This window comes from Thalassophryne amazonica, chromosome 15 (assembly GCF_902500255.1).
Source record: "Thalassophryne amazonica chromosome 15, fThaAma1.1, whole genome shotgun sequence".
Classification (NCBI taxonomy): Eukaryota; Metazoa; Chordata; class Actinopteri; order Batrachoidiformes; family Batrachoididae; genus Thalassophryne; species Thalassophryne amazonica.
The window spans coordinates 50,535,868-50,556,045 of record NC_047117.1 but is presented as its reverse complement, the minus strand read 5'-3'; the positions used below and the strand labels follow the sequence as shown (position 1 = coordinate 50,556,045).

The following is a 20,178-nucleotide window of genomic DNA, read 5'->3' as shown; positions in this document are numbered from 1 at the left end:
CTAGTGAAGAGATGCCAAAATGGGTGCTATGTGGTCAGACTTTCTGCTTCCTGTCAAAAGTCTGGCAGCAGCATTTTGAACTAATTGGAGACCCCTAATGGTGGACTGTGGTCAACCAGAAAATAGAACATTCAGTAGTCCAATGTAGAAGAATCAAATGCACGAATCAGGGTCTCAGCATCAGCCATAGACAGGATGGACTGCATTAATATTGCAGTTTTCCACCTGCATCAGACACGCAAAGCACTTTAAAAATAACTGTACAAAACACAGTGACAATGACTGGCCAGGTACGATGTCAACCATGCAACAACTCTCCTGTCCTCTCATCGAAATCTGATCAAAGTGCTCCGTGAAACATTGTAACAGCCACATATTTCTGATACGGCGTGACACAATGTCCAGGAGCATTTTTTTTTTCACTTGGGGTCACCACAGCAGATCCGAGGAAGATCTGCTTGTTGATTTGGCACAGTTTGTGCACAGCGTCCTCTCCCTCTGTCCTCCTGCTTGCTTGGCAGGTTCCATTGTGCTCCTCAAAAAAAAAAAAAAAAAAAAAAAAAAAACATTAAGTGGATGAGTCCATATTGCGAGGACAGGAGTCTTGAAACCCAGCGCAACTGTATACATGGCCAGACCGGCAGCAGAGCAGGGGCTACTGGACTCGGCCGCTTTCAGAAGCGCTGTATCTCTCTGGTCATCTCTGCTGTTTTGCAGGACAGTTTGTGCATGTCTCCCATGAAGAATGTCAGATCCTCATTTTTTTCTCCAATCACTCATAATGTAGTTTCATGGGTCGCCAAACCCTCACAAAGTTCTGTCATGATTTTCCCACGTTATGAGTCACTGAGACTACATTTTGAAATTCAGGCATGATGCGAGTGACGTCCTGCGACTCAACCAGTGAACGTTGGCTGAATTCTTGCCAGTTCCCTCACAAATGCTGTTCACAAGGTGTTGCGACCAAGTGATATAATAAATACCCTTATTAAATTTTCAAAGCCTATGTCTGATGGCTCCTCTATTTGTGATTAAAAAACAAAAGCTTTTGCATATCAAGCACTATTTTCCCTCTATCCTTGTTCATTTTGACATTTTTACACTTGGTGTTTGTTATAACGGGCAGTACGGTGGCTTAGTGGTTAGCACTGTTGCCTCACAGCAAGAAGGTCATGGGTTCAATTCCCACCTGTGGCCTTTCTGTGTGGAGTTTGCATGTTCTCCACATGTTTGTGTGGGTTTCCTCCGGGTGCTCCAGTTTCCTCCCATATCCAAAGACATGCGGGTTAGGTGGATTAAATTGGCCGTGGGTGTGAATGTGTTTGTCTGTTTGTGGCTCTGTGACAGACTGGCATCCTGTCCTGGGTGTACCCCGTCTCGCGCTCTATGACTGCTGGGATAGGCTCCAGCCCCACGAGCCCCGCGACCCTTAATTGGCCTAAGCGGTTGAAGATGAGTGTGTGTGTGTGTGCATGTGTTACAACAAGTTGGGTTCATTCAAAGCCAAATCCAGTTAATACTGTAAGATGCAATGATTGCAGAACATAAATTCCAAATATTTTCTCTTTGTGTCTCACTTTTACCATACTCTAAGTAATTCCCTTTTCAAGGTGTTTTTTGAGTATAATGCTCATGTGTTTCATATTAAAATGTTCACAAAAATCTCATCTTTGAGAATATATATGTCACATATTTGACAACATTGTAGAAATCATTTGGCTCTAAATCTGCCAAAAAACGCATTTTTTTGAAAAATCTTCAAATCTTCACTGAAAATATGCATTTCATTTCGTGCATTTATTGCTGCTGAGAATGGGTTCATGAAGGTCTTTGGCTCACAAATGCAGCATAATATCTGAAGAAAATTGCAGGTCAGTGCAAAATAAATGTTAAATGAAATCACTAACCATATTCAGACAGCTATTTTCTGTCTTCTCTCTACCCAGAAATCTCCATAAAAATCCTTCACTGAATGAAAAATAAAGTACCTCTCAAAAAAAACCCATGTCCTCTTGTAGATATATGTACTCGTGTGTGTCTGTGTGTGTGTGTGTGTGTATATATATATATATATATATATATATATATATATATATATACATACATACGAGGTCTGTTAGAAAAGTATCGGACCTTTTTATTTTATTCAAAAACCTGATGGATTTGAAGCACGTGTGCTTGCATGAGCAAACCTTGAACCTTCGTGCGCATGCATGAACTTTTCCACGCCTGTCGGTTTCATCATTTTCTGGTAAGCAGCCTTTGTGTGGGACGTGTGTCGTGTGCTCTGCGTTTTTTCATTCCAAGGAAAAAGACGGAACGACTGGAGCAGCGCCGCATCAAATTTTGCCAGATACTGGGCGACAGCCAGGTGGAAACCATTCGGATGATTCAGACGGCTTTCGGTGACTTTTCAGTCATGTGACTATCCGAGAAATTGTGGAAGAGGTGGGCATGTCACAACATGTCCTGTGAGACTTCAACACGGAGGCGCTTCTGCAACGCCGTCAGAAGCTTCAGGAAAGAATTTCGCCACCACTCTTTTCATGGCCAAATCTTCTTTCACAGTGGAATGTGCCGAAAAAGTGCTGATGTCCACCTCTTCCGCAAATTTTGGATAGTCACACGACGGTCCTGCATCACCACAGCGTTCACTTTGGAAATTATCTGGTCATTTCAGCATGTTGATGGCTGACCGGAGCGTGGCTCGCTCTCTACGGACGTCTTTAAACCAGTTGTACCGCTCCTTAATCTGTGTGATGCCCAACGCATCGTCACTGAAAGCCGTCTGAATCTTCCGAATGGTTTCCACCTGGCTGTCGCCCAGTTTCTGGCAAAATTTGATGCGGTGCTGCTCCAGTCGTTCCGTCTTTTTCCTTGGAATGAAAAAACGCTGAGCACACGACACACACCTCACACAAAGGCTGCTTAAAAGGAAATGACGCAATCGACAGGCGTGAAAAAGTTCACGCATGCGCACGAAGGTTCAAGGTTTGCTTATGCAAGCACACGTGATTCAAATCCATCAGGTTTTTGAAAAAAATAAAAAGGTCCGATACTTTTCTAACAGACATCGTATATATATATAATTGAGGTCATTGTGAATGCGGCCTGTTGATGCAGCAGGCAGAGAGACATTAACACACAGACCCATGTGACCTTCTCTGGGTTCTAGGATTGACTGTGATGCAATGATTCTCTTTTCAGGGATTGAAACAAAAGGTGGCACGGTAGTGGTTGAATGAAATCTGTATGACATTACATTGCTGATCTATTAATAGCAGTATGAAGAAAAACAGAGTTGGATGCACCTGCGTGCCCATTGACCTCAGAGGGTTAAAAAGTAAGCAAGGGTTCAGCTTTAACACGGGTCCCGAACTTTACATATGGATTGAAATACAAACACACATTATAAACAATAATCACACACTCTAAATCTTAGCAGTAAAGAAAAAACAATCCATGTAACAGTGCACAAACAGAGTGTATGGCAGTAAAAGAAAATTAAAGACAGACTGAACAGTTATTAACTTACCTTAAAACATACTACAGGTGATGAGTCTCAGTACTTCCATTCATTCAGGAATTTGTAGGAAAGGTCCATCTGAAAGGCTAAAACAGCACCTTACATGCATACACATGCTTGGAGATGCACATATGTGCATGCTGTGTCCACCAGAAATCCTGTCACACCTCTGAGTTGCATCCACATAATATCACAGTACTGTGTGCCCGGCACACTGTGGTTCAAAGGGAATGACAGGTGACACTGATTGGCTGATGTTCGACCGACAACCTTGATTAAGTTAGACAATGAATCCAACCCCTTTGTGTTCAGTTTATGCACATGTGGTATGCGATCCACCCTCAAGATAGAGATCCATGAGCTTTACTCTGAGTGCTGAGTGCTCTGGTCAGTTTCACATAGGTGCCATTTCAGTGAGAGACAGGTGCTACTGAATTTGGATAGTCCTGTATTTAATTTTTAACATTAACTTTGAGTACATGTATATGCCTGCATTCTTAAACAAGGTGGTTAGTTAAAAACAGCACTTCAACTTTAAAAATCACATATAAAGTAGGGTGTTAATAGAGTGAATGTTGAAATTTGAAGTGGAGTAGAGAGACATGAACTTACTCTCACCTTGCTTGACCACTTCTACAGGTTCTTAAAAAAGACAGTCAGGAGTTTGTGGCTCGGAGTTACTGGGACATTCTGAGGCGAAGCACCAGTCAAGTCCTCTTTTCTGACCTGGCAGAGGTACATAAACCCAACTGTCCTCTGTCCCATCATTCCGTCATTCTCTATCATTCCTTCTTTATCCCTCTTCCTTCATTTTTGGTTGTATGAACAGGTCATCAAGTGTTGCGTCCTTCAAAATAAAAGCTTTACTTAACGTGTGCCCATGAATATGCAATTATAGAGTAACCCTTATGGTAATAGTTAGGAATCAGTCTGTGTCTATTTTATGGTTATAATGATGCTTTTAAATGCATAATGCTCATGTGTGCACTCCATATAAAACATTTAGTTTTCCTTTTTGCTCACATTACACAACAGCTTTCTTCAAATGCACTTATGAAAGATATGATGGTTTATTCTGGGTTTGTTTGACACATATAATGCACACAGACTCATTTGTCTTCGTTCAAATTAAGAATAATATATTTCACCATCAGTCTTTTTCATCTCTGCCACCCCCCCCCCCCCACCCCCCCTTTATTTTATTTCCTTACTGTTTTCTATCTTTGGTTGAGATCACTCAGTCTGTATTGCATAACTTACAACTACATCATTCCATCAGTCACTTAATGTACTTGATAAAACATTTATATGGGTTTGTCACACACATTCACTCACTAATTTCTAAGAAAAAATATCTGATGACCAAATCTTCCAACACAATAGTAAAAATGTGCTGCCATTTCCACAGTAAAAGCACAGTGCTAAAAAGATAGCTTCTATAATGACAGGCTGTATGCTGTGTGGCGGCGGAAGCTGAGGTGCAGATAATGACAGTAGAGGGTAATGGGGCTGACCTTTTATTTACACTGACAAGCCTTTCATCTGCAGCGATGTCAGACAGACAAAACAGACAAATCAGACACAGGGGAGGGAGGGAAAGAGAGAGACGACTGAACCAGAGTTCGTGCACGGGCCATTATCCATCAAGCAGGAACAATGCGAGGTGCAGCACATGGCACCATTTATGTGGAAGAAATAAGAACCAGCTGGTACATGTGGGACCACATTGCACGCTTATGTGAAGCAAATAAAAAAAAGAAAAAAAAAAAAACACCACTCGGGACGCAAACTCACGCCTTTCAAAACCTCTGATTCCCAGTCAGAGACTTTAACACTGAGCTACGGACCTGTTCTTTGAAAGCTGCGGGAAGGTGTGTCATATGAGGAAGGACATGAAAGTATTACCAAAAAAATTAAAAATCCCACACCATATAAAAACACAGCATTTATCAAGCAAGGAATACAAATATGATCCATCTGTTCCTCTGCTGATGACCCATGGTCATGGACATACAGTGATGAAATGACATAAATGAGAAGCAGTGTGCTCTGATCATGTCCACATCTACTGGTCAGATGCGCCCAGTTGGCCGCACGCATTCTGCCTACACGCATCTTGTGGACGATGCGCCACAGCACAGACAAAGCATCATGTGGAACAGAGCTCACGTGGGTGACATGACGTCAGATCGCCTGCTGCGTGTTCTGATCTGATGGTCCATTTCAACCTGGGGGGCTGTCAGTGTCCACTCTGTGCGTAAGCTCACTTGCTGCAGGTTGTTGCCACCACGGCGAAATATGTTTTTATTTATGTCCACGTAAATACAGCAATCAAACACACTCGCCTCGCAGTGGACAGTTGTTAGTCCATGACTGTCCAAACACAGTAGGTGTTGTGTAGCTGGAATGTCCAGAATAACAGATCACTACAGCTGCTTCTGGCGGAAGCCACGCCTCCCGTGAGTGGAGTGCACACACCCACGTGTCAGTGTGTGTTTGCAAAGTCACACTCATGGGGAATTTAGAAAAATTTCACAGCAGTACGACAGTGATTGTCTGCAGTCTGTTGTTGTGCCAAGAGTGCCACACATTTGCCATGTGAATGGTGTTAGATGTTCATGCATGTCACCTGGTATTTGTCCGGCACCTGCCACGAGAGGGTTTGATGGGTTCGCACAGTGCACACTTTGTCTTTCAGGCGCTGGTGTGCGCATATAGTTGTAGCAACAGGTGTATGAGGCACTGGCGGCAGGGACAACATTACACGGTTTGGATTTGGACACGATTCCTGTGTCATGCACACTAAGTGTGCACTTCGTCCAAACTTCGCTCTATGTGTGAAGGGGCCTTTAGAGTTGGCACACATGCAATAATCATGCTCTTTAATCAGCATCTTGATATGACACATCTATCAGGTCGATGGATTACTACCTCACTAACAAGAATTTTAATACATTTGTGAACAAAATTTGTGAGAAATTAGCCTTTGGTATGCATTGACAATATGTTAGATCATTTGTGTCAACTCATGAAAAAATTGGAACCAAAATGAAAGTTTTGCTTTTGTGTTTTTGTTGATTATACAAAGCTTGAAGATAAAATCAGAGCAGTTGACATAAAGAAGAGGATACAGGTGGGCAGTGAAAACAACAAAAGCTGAGGAGTGGAGGGGGGAGCATCTGTGGAGAAAAGAGGTCCGGTGTCGCAGACCAAACGGTCCCCCTCTAAAAACTGGTCTGCCCTGCCTTCACCGCACATGCATCATTGGGGACCACAGCAGCTCGTCTGATATGGATGGACTCTCCACACACAAAGCGATCAAAGGGAATAATGTGATTATTAACCATCAGATGATAAATTAAAACCTCTTAAATCGCTCTTAAGTCAGTTTTAAGCAGAAGCGAGGTGATAATCGGTGAACCACGGCTGACGCACAGAAATGATGCATGCGCAGTGAAGCTAGGGTGGACCGATTTTTAAGGGAGACCGTTGAGTCTGCGACATCAGGAAACACAGTTAGGGGAGAAGAAAGAAGGAGCAGGTTATATTTAGAAAAGGATGTCTTTACTTAACGGATTAGTCACCATAATATCGCTTTGTCTAGTGACGGAAAGACTGACTGACCTTCAGAAAATGAAGAAGGGGAGAAAAGAGCAAATTACATGCGTGCATGCGTTCGTGTGTCAGGTGGAGGTAGTAATGGGTAGTAAAGGAGTAAAGGTGGGAGATCTGCTCCAGATGGGAGGAGAAAGAAGAGGCCATGAGAAGAGAAGGGTTGGGGGGCAGCTGTTTTTACTGACTGACTCTGACTTACCTTACTTACCTCCAGTACACTAACCTCTTCCTCTGAGGGATTACTCACAGGTCGGGAGGGTGAGGTAGACGCGATCATGTTTACATCAGTAATTATTGTTTTTACCTTCAGTGGCAAGATCAAAGTGCTTTTAGCACACTCATGTAAATGCACAAATAAGACCCGGGCTCACACCAGGTGTTGGCTCGTGCCTTGTGGGCGGGGTAACCACCATGTCACCAACAGCTGCATGCCACACTTCCAGGAACGAAGACTGTGTTATGGTCTGATTTTTTTTTTTTTTTTTTTTTTGTAAAGCTGATGCCAGCATTTGTTTTCATGAATCTGTTGGCTGACACTTTGCGACAGGGTTAGTCAGCTTTGACCAAAAGGAAGAAATTCAGTGATATTGGTCCTTTTAAAGTTTAATCTTGTTTTCATCTTCTTTTTTGTTTTTGTTTTAAATAGTTGAGATGGTCTGGCATGTTTTTGTGAAACATTAACAATTAGATTAGAGTTCGATTAAAAAAAACCTTTATTCAAATATAGAGAAACTTATTTGCCATAATATGAAACAACAACACAGACAAAATAATGGAATAAATAAATAAATAGATTCAAAACATAATAATACAATAACATGCTTTTGGAGGGCGGTATGCATTTTCAGAGGCCCGACGTCCATGCCTAGTCGCCCAAAATGACAGCTAGGGCAAATAGCTGTCATTTTGGGCGACGGGATGGAGGGACTCAGAAAAATGCATACCACATGACAACAGCATGTTATTTGCATTATTATCACTTTTTACTGAGATACACAACACGTAATGCGTACATAAAAAGTTGGCTCACATAACTTCTGCCTTGTCGCCTGGCGCGCGCACTGCTGTTCAAATTCAGCAGTGCATCCTCATCAATCAATCAATCAATTTTTTTATATAGCGCCAAATCACAACAAACGGTTGCCCCAAGGCGCTTTATATTGTAAGGCAAGGCCATACAATAATGATGTAAAACCCCAACGGTCAAAACGACCCCCTGTGAGCAAGCACTTGACTACAGTGGGAAGGAAAAACTCCTTTTTAACAGGAAGAAACCTCCAGCAGAACCAGGCTCAGGGAGGGGCAGTCTTCTGCTGGGACTGGTTGGGGCTGAGGGAGAGAACCAGGAAAAAGACATGCTGTGGAGGGGAGCAGAGATCGATCACTAATGATTAAATGCAGAGTGGTGCATACAGAGCAAAAAGAGAAAGAAACAATGCATCATGGGAACCCCCCAGCAGTCTACGTCTATAGCAGCATAACTAAGGGATGGTTCAGGGTCACCTGATCCAGCCCTAACTATAAGCTTTAGCAAAAAGGAAAGTTTTAAGCCTAATCTTAAAAGTAGAGAGGGTGTCTGTCTCCCTGATCTGAATTGGGGACTGGTTCCACAGGAGAGGAGCCTGAAAGCTGAAGGCTCTGCCTCCCATTCTACTCTTACAAACCCTAGGAACTACAAGTAAGCCTGCAGTCTGAGAGCGAAGCGCTCTATTGGGGTGATATGGTACTACGAGGTCCCTAAGATAAGATGGGACCTGATTATTCAAAACCTTATAAGTAAGAAGAAGAATTTTAAATTCTATTCTAGAATTAACAGGAAGCCAATGAAGAGAGGCCAATATGGGTGAGATATGCTCTCTCCTTCTAGTCCCCGTCAGTACTCTAGCTGCAGCATTTTGAATTAACTGAAGGCTTTTTAGGGAACTTTTAGGACAACCTGATAATAATGAATTACAATAGTCCAGCCTAGAGGAAATAAATGCATGAATTAGTTTTTCAGCATCACTCTGAGACAAGACCTTTCTGATTTTAGAGATATTGCGTAAATGTAAAAAAGCAGTCCTACATATTTGTTTAATATGCGCTTTGAATGACATATCCTGATCAAAAATCAAAAATCATCAAGCTGGCTGCTTTAGCTGCTGTTCATTGTTGTACTATCCATGAGAAAATCATCCGGAATATCCATATTGGGACCAAAACACACTTCTCGCCTTTTCATCTTTTCCTCTGCGGACAGTTTTTTTTAAATTTTTTTTATTCCCCTCTGCGGACAGTTCTTGGGCTGCGCGCGCTATGACGTCATTTGTTTACACACAGCAGGCGGGTATAGCCAGATACCGTCGACGTAAATCTATGATACCAGCCTAGCAACGCCGCGGTAAAGTGATAATAATTTACAGCAGTGCGATCAGCGCAGCAAGGAAAAGTGACTGAATGCTGCCAGGACAATAGTCCTGTAATGTTCAGTAGGATACTGAAAGAGCTTTTAAGGCATTGTGCAAAAGATGGCTTTCAATGAGCAGTATTGTCTTTAACCTGGTCCTTATTGGTTTCAAGCAAGTCCAGATTAAGACCTGTCACAGACCCAGAGTTTTAGATCAAGTGTTGATTCTGTTTGTTTTTTTTTATCATCAACACAGATGCTCCCTAACATAGCACACCAAAAAAAAAAAAAAACAGGACAATCGCCAAGATTCCCTGATAGTTGACACGTAGAAGGTTCTTGTTCATATTAAAGGATTTCGGTTTTTCAAGAAGAGTCTTGACTGAGCCTTCCTCAGTACTGTCTTAGTTTTCTTTTTCCACTTTAATTCATTGTCAAGAAAAAAAAACACCAAAAATTAACATCCCTCTATGAAATTTAACATTTTCTGCTAAATTTTCCCAGTTCCTTTTTTGACAGAGCATGGAATTTTCAACACAGCATTTCTAAACATCATACTTTTATTTTGGATGCTTACATTATTTTATTTTTCACACAGAAACAAAATTATTTCACAAAACTTAAAAAGTTTATATTTAAACTTGTAGCTCATAATTATGGTTTTGAAAGAAAAATCAGTGACTTATGCTCTGAAAAATTGATTTTAAAGTTGAGATTTTGTTATTTGATGATTTAAATATTGTTTAAAACACTGACTTTAAGAATACTGACTTAATATTAATACATTTATAATTTTAAAAGCTCAAGTTGTGTAATTTTAGCTGATAATTATGACTTAAACTCATGATTTTCATTTCAATTACAATTTCAATTTATTTTCATTTATATAGCGCCAAATCACAACAGAGTTGCCTCAAAGCACTTCACACAGGCAAGGTCTAACCTTACCAACCCCTAGAGCAACAGTGGTAAGGAAAAACTCCCTCTGAGGAAGAAACCTCAAGTAGACCAGACTCAAAGAGGTGACCCTCTGCTTGGGCCATGCTACAAACATAAATTACAGGACAATTCACGGACAAATATACAAGAAATGCTATTGGCGCACAGGACAGGAGGATCGCCAACATGAATACAACTCCCATCTCTGGATGGAGCTGCACCTTAAACAGAGAGGAAAAACAGAATCAGGCATCAGAAAGACAAAAAATACTATATAATTTACCAGCATTAAACAGCAAGAAAAACAGAGAAATACTAAGGTGATCGCCGGCCACTAGCCCTAAACTTCACTAAAAGACCCACAATTTAGGTAAAGTTGAGGCCGCAGCCTGCTCCAATTACTAATAAATTAATTAAAAGAGTAAAAAGCGTAAAACAAAACTGTACCAGTATGCTAGCCATATGAAAGGGAAAATAAGTGTGTCTTAAGTCTGGACTTGAAAATCTTCACAAAATCTGACTGTTTTATTGACGCAGGGAGATCATTCCACAGAACAGGGGCATGATATGGGAAAGCTCTGTGACCCGAAGACTTCTTATTCACCTTAGGGACACATAGTAGTCCTGCACCCTGAGAACATGAAGCCCGGGCCGGTACATAAGGTTTAATTAGGTCAGCTAGGTAGGGAGGTGCCAGTCCATGAATAATTTTATAGGTTAGTAGCAGAACTTTAAAATCTGATCTCAATGGGACAGGAAGCCAGTGAAGGGATGCCAAAATGGGTGTAATGTGGTTGTACTTTCTACTTCGTGTCAAAAGTCTGGCTGCAGCATTTTGAACCAATTGGAGACCCCTAATGCTAGACTGTGGTAAACCAGAAAATAGAACATTGCAGTAGTCCAATCTAGAAGAGATAAATGCATGGATCAGGGTCTCAGCATCAGCCATAGATAGGATGGGACGAATCTTCGCTATATTTCACAGGTGGAAGAAAGCAGTCCTAGTAATATTTCTAATGTGGAGGCATGTATAACTGAGTATCATCTGCATAGCAGTGAAAGGTAATCCCAAAACGCCGCAATATGTGCCGGTGCTATATAAAGGGAGAAAAGCAGGGGGCCTAAGCCAGACCCCTGTGGAACCCCAAATTTCATGTTACTAAGGTTAGAGGTAGTGTTACTGTACAAAACACAGTGAGAACGACTGGTCAAGTATGACGTCAGCCATGCAAGGGCACTCTCAGTAATCCCAAAATGATTTTCCAGCCTATCAAGTAGAATATGATGATCCACTGTATCAAATGCAGCACTGAGATCTAACAGCAACAGAACCGTAGTGGTGTCCGAATCCATTATAAGCAGAAGATCATTCACCACTTTAATGAGAGCCATCTCTGTGGAATGATATTTTCTAAAAGCAAACTGCAGTGGCTCAAAGAGATTATTCTCAGTAAGATAGTCTACGAGCTGCCGTGACACCACTTTTTCCAGAATTTTAGAGAAAAATGATAGATTTGATATCGGCCGATAGTTTTTCAATACACCAGGGTCAAGATTACATTTCTTAAGTAATGGTTTAATCACTGCAGATTTGAAACATTTGCCATAATATGAAACATTTTAACTTAACATGTCATGGGATTGTTGAAGTGTTAACCTTTTAACTTATAATGATGACTCAGAGACAAAGAGAATAGACTTACTATCTCATAAATTGTTATGACTTTCAAAGTGCAATGTGGGTCATGGAAGTGCAACACTTTACAGTCAATCAGTAACATAAACATGACAATCAGTAAAGTAAGGCTAAATAACATGTTCATCAATTTTACAGGAAAAAAGTGCAAAACAGTCAACCAACACATTTGAGATTAAGGCCTTTGTACTCAGAAAATGAGGGAACCAAGGTGGAAACACACCTGGATGCTTCTGTGACGTATGAACAACTCATGTGTCATTGAGACATTACTTATCCATAATAGCATAAAAGAACAAGTATTATTTTTGTCCTGTTTGTCTATAATTATGACGATGCATTAAATAAACCAATGTGAACTTTACAGGAATGAATAAGAAAGCAGTCCAGCTTCCAATGAAAGACTTAAATGCACACTGTAAAATAAACTACAATATCACTTGTGTTAGAGCTTCTAGGAGGCAAAGCTGAATCAGAACATGTTGGGATGGCATAGAAAATGCAAAAACAAATAAACAAACAAAAAGCAACCACAGCCCAAGAGTTAAAAACTGAATATGAAGTACTTTTATGAAATTACTGATGGATTTTGCAGACCCACTGACTCACTTGCTGACCCCATCATGCTTATGCTTGCAGAGAATATAGCCTGCACAGTTTTTCACCAACACACAACCAATAACTTTTTGTGGTCATTTCACTGTTATGATTCAGAAACCTTTTTGTTTCCTTTGAACCAATGCTGGAACTTTCATTGTAACGTGATCATTGAACAGTACTTCATTATTTGTCTCCATTATTGTTCCTGAAGCACTGTCATATTAATGCTTATTTGCCACAGGACAAATGCACAATGTCCATCAAACACACCTACAAGTGAAAAATGTGAATTTGTGTCATTTACAACTTGATCAGACTTTTTTCTGTCATCTTGTTTAACGTTTTCTTCTTGTCTCACATCGGATTGTAGGATTTTAACCTTGAGGTAGAACTACAAATAGCATTTTGTAATGAGAATTATGACGATTGATGATGATTATGATGGAAATGGCAAGCAGTAGACAGACATGAGATTTTACCCAATCTGATGTGTGCTTCATCTCAGCATGGCCATGGATTGGACAGTGGGTCAGCTGGTTGGGGCATGGCGGGAGGGGGGCTTCTGGTTTGTCAATCATTCTTTCTCCCTGAATTGTCAATGGCTGAAACTTTTCTGAACCAGTTCAGTTGTGCAGTCACCTTTTTCTGAGTTAAATATCAAACATACACATCAATGTGCATATAAATATCAGTGCAAATTGCCCAGAAAAAGTTGTTTGCCATTTTTGTCTTAAGAAAATGAACCAACAGATTATGAAACTAAATAGACAAATAAACAGCAAAAAGGCTGTTGGATGGGTTTAAAATGAAAAGGATTATTTATTATCAAACGCAAGAGATGATTTAGAAGGGGCAAAACAAAACCTGAGAAGGTAATATTTAAGTTTCTTATTCATTAACAGAAAAAGGTGGAATACAATAGGTTGGCACTCTCTGCATTTATGTTGATATGTATGCTGCTGTAACTTTGAGGTTTTTGAAATTGTTAAAAAGGCATTTTCCGAGAAATGATTCCCAGCTTATTATTATGGACTTTTTCTTTCCCCCTAAATTATTCTTTCCTCATTTCTTCATTAACTCTTTGTTTTTCTTCTTATGACACATTTTTGACCTTGTCTCTCTTCTGTTCATTAACACATGTGAGGGGGCACAGGCATGGCTGTTTTCCTGCTGCATGCTGCCACAGCACTTCTTGTGTTTTCACCCATCTCTTGGCTGCATTTCATATTGCTGCAGTCTTCACCAGTCTGGGCTGCATGGAGCTCCACAGCAAAACCGTTATTGTTAGTCATTTTATTTCCTTGTCTCCAAACTGCAATTGTGAGGATGACCAAAAGTAGCATTTGGATTAATTTGGTCTGTCTGTGATCCACTCAGCACTCCCAGGGGTTCAGCTTTTTTAAAAGTCATCAGTTTTGTCATGAAAGTTGAGTCAAAGTTGACTAAGCACTGTTTATATCATAAATAATCAATTTACTCATAAAACCACAGGAAAAGGGAATGCTTTACAATCTCTATCTTTGAAAAAAGCATAGCATGTTGACATAAACAAGGACAAACTTGGCTCATACTTTAATGGACATGCATCCCTGAAAGGGCTCAGTTTGAAACTTGTCCATGCCTTGGAAAACCTTAGAGGATCTGGGAGATTGTCCATGATGAATCATAATACTGCCATCATTCTGCCATGGACTTTTTTTAACCATGGTGGCATTTTCAAGATGTCTGAAGATTTTTCTTTGACACACTTTGTTAATCTCTTGCATTTCTGTTTAGTCTGTAATGTTGTATAGAGTGTACCAAAAAAAGTGCCACAAAAATAAAGCCATAGAAAATTTAGACACTTTTGGATACTGATATCTGTCATATGTCATCATCTTGAACATTACTGCTGCCTAGACTGGTGTGTTTGATGCTTTACCAGCCACTAACCATTTTTCTGAGCTGATTGTGGTCTGTTTGATTGGCAGTTTGTGGTTCCTTATCCATTGCATGCTCTGCAGCAGGATCCTGCTTCTTCCTAGCTTTGGACCAGTGTTGACATGTTAAACAGATAATGGCCTTAATCTACCCACTGTTTCTCCTCCAGTGACAATACATAATGTTTTTAACTTTGACACTCAGTGGTTCTCTTTCTCATCCCTCTGAATGGCAATTCATAGCGAATAGATGAGAACATGACGATTGACACTACCCTGTTGGTCCATTTTTTTGGGAAGAAAGGGAAGGCAGAGCTTACCTTTGATGACTTCTACAGGTACTATAAAAATATTCAGGAAGGAACACAAAATTTGAATAATCATAGCTTAATTGGAAAATGGCAGCTTGCTTGCATATTTATGAGTATTATTTGTTCAGTAATCCTGCATGTGGGTGACAGTTGAATGAATTAGTTATTTTCCATCACTGCTTCTGTCCAGATTCATGGACAATCTTCAGACAGAAGTATTGGAAATTGAGTTCCTTACCTATTCCAAAGGAATGACTACCATCAGTGAAGAAGATTTTGCCAAGATTCTGCTACGCTTCACAAATGTGGAAAACATCAATTCATACTTGGAGAATGTCCGCCAGTGTATACCCGATGAAAAGGTACAGCATGTAAAGTACATGCATACAACTGTTTGATAGAAGAAAGTGTCTCTTTTGATTGAGTTATTTTGTATTTGACCACATCTGCTGTCAAGTAAAACTTTTTTTTTTCTCAATTTTCCAGGTAAGCAAACAAGTAAACCAAAATCCTTTTTGTGTCTTGGTTAAAATAATCAATTGTGTTCTCACCTTTGCCTGCACACACTGTAGCACAATATAGCAATGGATTAATTTTTTTAAGAAAGTGCATTCCTTTTAATTGGCACCTATTTGTCGCCATAGCAACGTTTGCAGAGTGACATCGACACAGGTCCTTTCCCACATGGAACTGGTCACATTTTCATAAAACCCTCTGTTTAGCAATGGCAAGGATTTAAGATTTCCACAACATTCCTTCACAAACATTTCCTGTATTAGTTTATTCTTACATGCTTGTTCTTACAACCAGTATACAGTACATACATAAACAAACACTTTACATAAACTAACTCATTACTGATCCATCACACTATTGACCCACCATGGGTCTTGGATGGCAAACACCCAGACAGACAACCCAGTCTTTCAAAAGTAACCATCTTCCACAGCCAGGTGAAACATGGGCATTCCCTTTGTCTTCTCCAGCTGTTGGGTCCTCCACACTGAGGCACCTGCGTGCTGGTCATGCAGAGAAATGTGCCACATGACCACAATTTTGAAGCTGATGTTCCTTCACGAGGAACATTGCAGTACTCTTCATCTTAGTCCGCCTAATGATCACACATAATCATTCCAGCGGTACCCAAGGATTCACTGAAGAGACCTAGTACCAAAAACACCTAGTCATCATATAGTGCATCTATTATTCTGAACAGTAGTGTTCAGAATAATAGTAGTGCTATGTGACTAAAAAGATTAATCCAGGTTTTGAGTATATTTCTTATTGTTACATGGGAAACAAGGTACCAGTAGATTCAGTAGATTCTCACAAATCCAACAAGACCATGCATTCATGATACGCACACTCTTAAGGCTATGAAATTGGGCTATTAGTAAAAATAAATAGTAGAAAAGGGGGTGTTCACAATAATAGTAGCATCTGCTGTTGACGCTACAAACTCAAAACTATTATGTTCAAACTGCTTTTTTAGCAATGTTGTGAATCCTGTGAATCACTAAACTACTATTTAGTTGTATAACCACAGTTTTTCATGATTTCTTCACATCTGCGAGGCATTAATTTTGTTGGTTTGGAACCAAGATTTTGCTCATTTACTAGTGTGCTTGGGGTCATTGTCTTGTTGAAACACCCATTTCAAGGGCATGTCCTCTTCAGCATAAGGCAACATGACCTCTTCAAGTATTTTGACATATCCAAACTGATCCATGATACCTGGTATGCGATATATAGGTCCAACACCATAGTAGGAGAAACATGCCCATATCATGATGCTTGCACCACCATGCTTCACTGTCTTCACTGTGAACTGTGGCTTGAATTCAGAGTTTGGGAGTCGTCTCACAAGCTGTCTGCGGCTCTTGGACCCAAAAAGAACAATTTTACTGTCATCAGTCCACAAAATATTCCTCCATTTCTCTATAGGCCAGTTGATGTGTTCTTTGGCAAATTGTAACCTCTTCTGCACATCTTTTATTTAACAGAGGGACTTTGCAGGGGATTCTTCCAAATAATTTAGCTTCACACAGGCGTCTTCTGTCACAGCACTTACAGGTAACTCCAGACTGTTTTTGATCATCCTGGAGCTGATCAATGGGTGAGCCTTTGCCATTCTGGTTATTCTTCTATCCATTTTGATGGTTGTTTTCTGTTTTCTTTCACGCGTCTCTGTTTTTTTTTTTTTTTTTTTTTTGTCCATTTTAAAGCATAGGAGATCATTGTAGATGAACAGCCTATAATTTTTTGCACCTGAGTATAAGTTTTCCCCTCTCCAATCAACTTTTTAATCAAACTACGCTGTTCTTCTGAACAATGTCTTGAACGTCCCATTTTCCTCAGGCTTTCAAAGAGAAAAGCATATTCAACAGGTGCTGGCTTCATCCTTAAATAGGGGACATCTGATTCACACCTGTTTGTTCCACAAAATTGACGAACTCACTGACTGAATGCCACTGTTGTGTGGGCCGCTGAAGAGGAGGTACTGCTGGCCCACCACCACAAGATGGCGCCCTGCTTGAAGTACGGGCTTCAAGCACGAGAGGGCGCCGGAACCACCGGCCGTGACAGCTGTCACTCCTACACACCAGCTGTCTTTCATCACCTCATCACCCTTAAAAACCGGACTGCCACTCCACCTCCCCGCCAAGAAATCAGCAACCAAGAGGTAACCTGTCTCTATTGTAATTTCTCTGCTAAACTACAGCTGAACTCTTCTTTGCAGCCGTTTGCCCTGTGGTGTCCTTATCGGAGCTTGGCGTAAAGGCGTGACCGCGACGACTTCGCATCACGCTCATCTCAGATAAGTGGTAACAGGAGCTGCACGAGTGTGTGTTTGGAGGTGGAGGAATCCCCCTCCTAAAAAGAACATTAACTGTGAGTGGACTACTGAGTGTGCGGGCTCACACTCACCTGGACTTTCTCTATTCTCTGCCAGCAGTACCAGGGTCGACAGCCGAAGGCAGAGGCCACCTGGGGACTCGGGACTTGGCGGCTCCGGTGTTCTTCAGGCCCGTTGGTGGTAGAAGCTGTGTGAGAATCAGCTCTTCTCTCGCCAGAGGTCTTCTATCTTCGAGCCTGCCCACACGTCACCTGGTGTATTATTGGCAGTCCATATTTCTGTCTGTATTAAATTGTTACTCGTTGGCTTATCCATTGTCCGTTCCTTAGCGCCCCCTGTTGTGGGTCCGTGTCATGACACCTTCCCAACAGCCACACTACTATTATTGTGAACACCCCCTTTCCTACTTTTTTTTTTTTACTAATAGCCCAATTTCATAGCCTTAAGAGTGTGCATATCATGAATGCTTGGTTTTGTTGGATTTGTGAGAATCTACTGAATCTACTGGTACCTTGTTTCCCATGTAACAATAAGAAATATACTCAAAACTTGGATTAATCTTTTTAGTCACATAGCACTACTATTATTCTGAACACTACTGTAGTATTCACAGCGCTTCACTTTTTCCACATTTTATGTTACAGCCTTAATGCAATATGGATGAAATTCAAGGGTGCGAATACATGTGATTTCTTAGTTTTTTTTATATAAATTTAAAAAAAAATAATGTTATTATGGTGTGTTATGAGTAGAATTTGAGAGAAAAATGAATTTACTCCATTTTGGAATACGGCTGTAACATAAAATGTGGAAAAAGTGAAATGCTGTGAATACTTTCCGAATGCACGGTATTAGGTCAATGGTTAGATTACAAGTCTCATCCACAGGAAGCTCCAGGACTTAAGACTTGGACCTTCATCCTCCTGCAAAGGTATCAGTATCACCCATCACCTCTTTCTAGTAACCTCATGAGTATATAAACTCTTCCCACGTGTCACTTGATCTGAACTCTCTGAGGTCAATGGATGCACCAGAGTGTCCAACTCATGTTTCTATCAAGAAGTCAGAGACAGAGTGTCACAGAGACTTAATTCGACTTCTTCCTGAAGCTACAGTGTCGCTTAGTACCTAGCTTAGCGACCGGTCACACGGTACATGGCGATAGCTGCACAAAGGAAAAATAGCCACAAAGTCACAAATCATCAAGAAAAGGTGGACAAATGAGCCTGCACTTCTCCCATCGCCGAAAAGGCTGCGAGTCCAGAGTGCATAAAAGAACAAAACAAAACCGAAACTAACAAAAGAAAAACGAAGTGAACGGCGACCTTGACGCATTAAACAAAATCAAAACAAAACATTCATGATGACGAGACTTGACAGAGGGTATCAGACCAGCCTGTGAACATTTCTGCAGCCAGCCTGTGGTGTCCACTGCACCTGCAGGTGCGAGATCTGGTTGTCTTGACAACAGGTTTGTCTTCAGAACAACGTGTGTGCACACGCATGCACGTTCCAGCCATGCGAATGTGCACATAGCCATTTGTGGCGCACAGCCGTTTGTGGCTGTGTGCACAGCCTCTCCAGCCACAGACGGCTGGAACGTACATAAATAGTTAATGTAGTTGATAAAACAATCTTGCTCTGTTGTTTCTGTATGAAAATGTTACTTTTCGTCCCACACATGGATGAGTCACGTTCAGCTCATCAGATCTTTAGTTATTGATCCGTTCAGCTATCGTCAGCGTTCGTGCAAAACGTCGGACTTGGGAGGTTGGACGATGTTGGACGACAGTCGTGCAGCCAGCCCAAATATGTACTTTCGAGGTGCATTTGAGGTGGACAAATATCGAACAGCAGTCGAGGTGGACTCAAACTGCATTCTGACTGCATTCTAAATATTCTCACGGCATTAAAACAGCATTCGGAACAGGTTGATCGCACTCGAGAGACATTTGCCATGGTCAGGCACATCTAATCCTGCCGGCATGTCCCGGTCTGCAACCCCGTGCATCCTGTTTGGGGTGCGCGAAAGAAATATTGCAATGTGCAAAGTCTGTGGCATGCATTCATTTTGTGAAGTAGACATGAACGTTTCGCAGTCATACCGAAAACACCATGTGTCACTGTGAGTCCATTTATCTCACAGCTGTGGGGTATGCGATAAATAGGCTTGACACTATGAGAGACATCCACATGTCTTGATGCTTGCTCCACCATGCTTCGCTGTGGCTTGAATTCAGTTTTTGGAGGTCATCTGACAAATTGTGGCTCCTAGACACAAAAAAGCAATCTTGCTTTCATCAGTCCACAAAATGATCTGATTTTCTTA

General features: G+C 41.0%; 1 protein-coding gene across 6 annotated transcripts in view; it reads left to right on the top strand.

Annotated features, from left to right (window-relative positions):
* The window catches only part of micu3a (mitochondrial calcium uptake family, member 3a), a 167,480-nt gene that overhangs the window by 116,310 nt on the left and 30,992 nt on the right, over positions 1-20,178 (top strand). For 4 of the 6 annotated variants that reach the window (XM_034187492.1, XM_034187493.1, XM_034187491.1 and 1 more), the window contains 3 exons: positions 4,166-4,261; positions 14,925-15,019; positions 15,183-15,354. In XM_034187492.1, the coding sequence (XP_034043383.1) occupies positions 4,166-4,261; positions 14,925-15,019; positions 15,183-15,354 (363 nt within the window). The remainder of the gene's footprint in view (positions 1-4,165; positions 4,262-14,924; positions 15,020-15,182; positions 15,355-20,178) is intronic. The other 2 variants (XM_034187495.1, XM_034187494.1) reach the window with 1 other exon arrangement.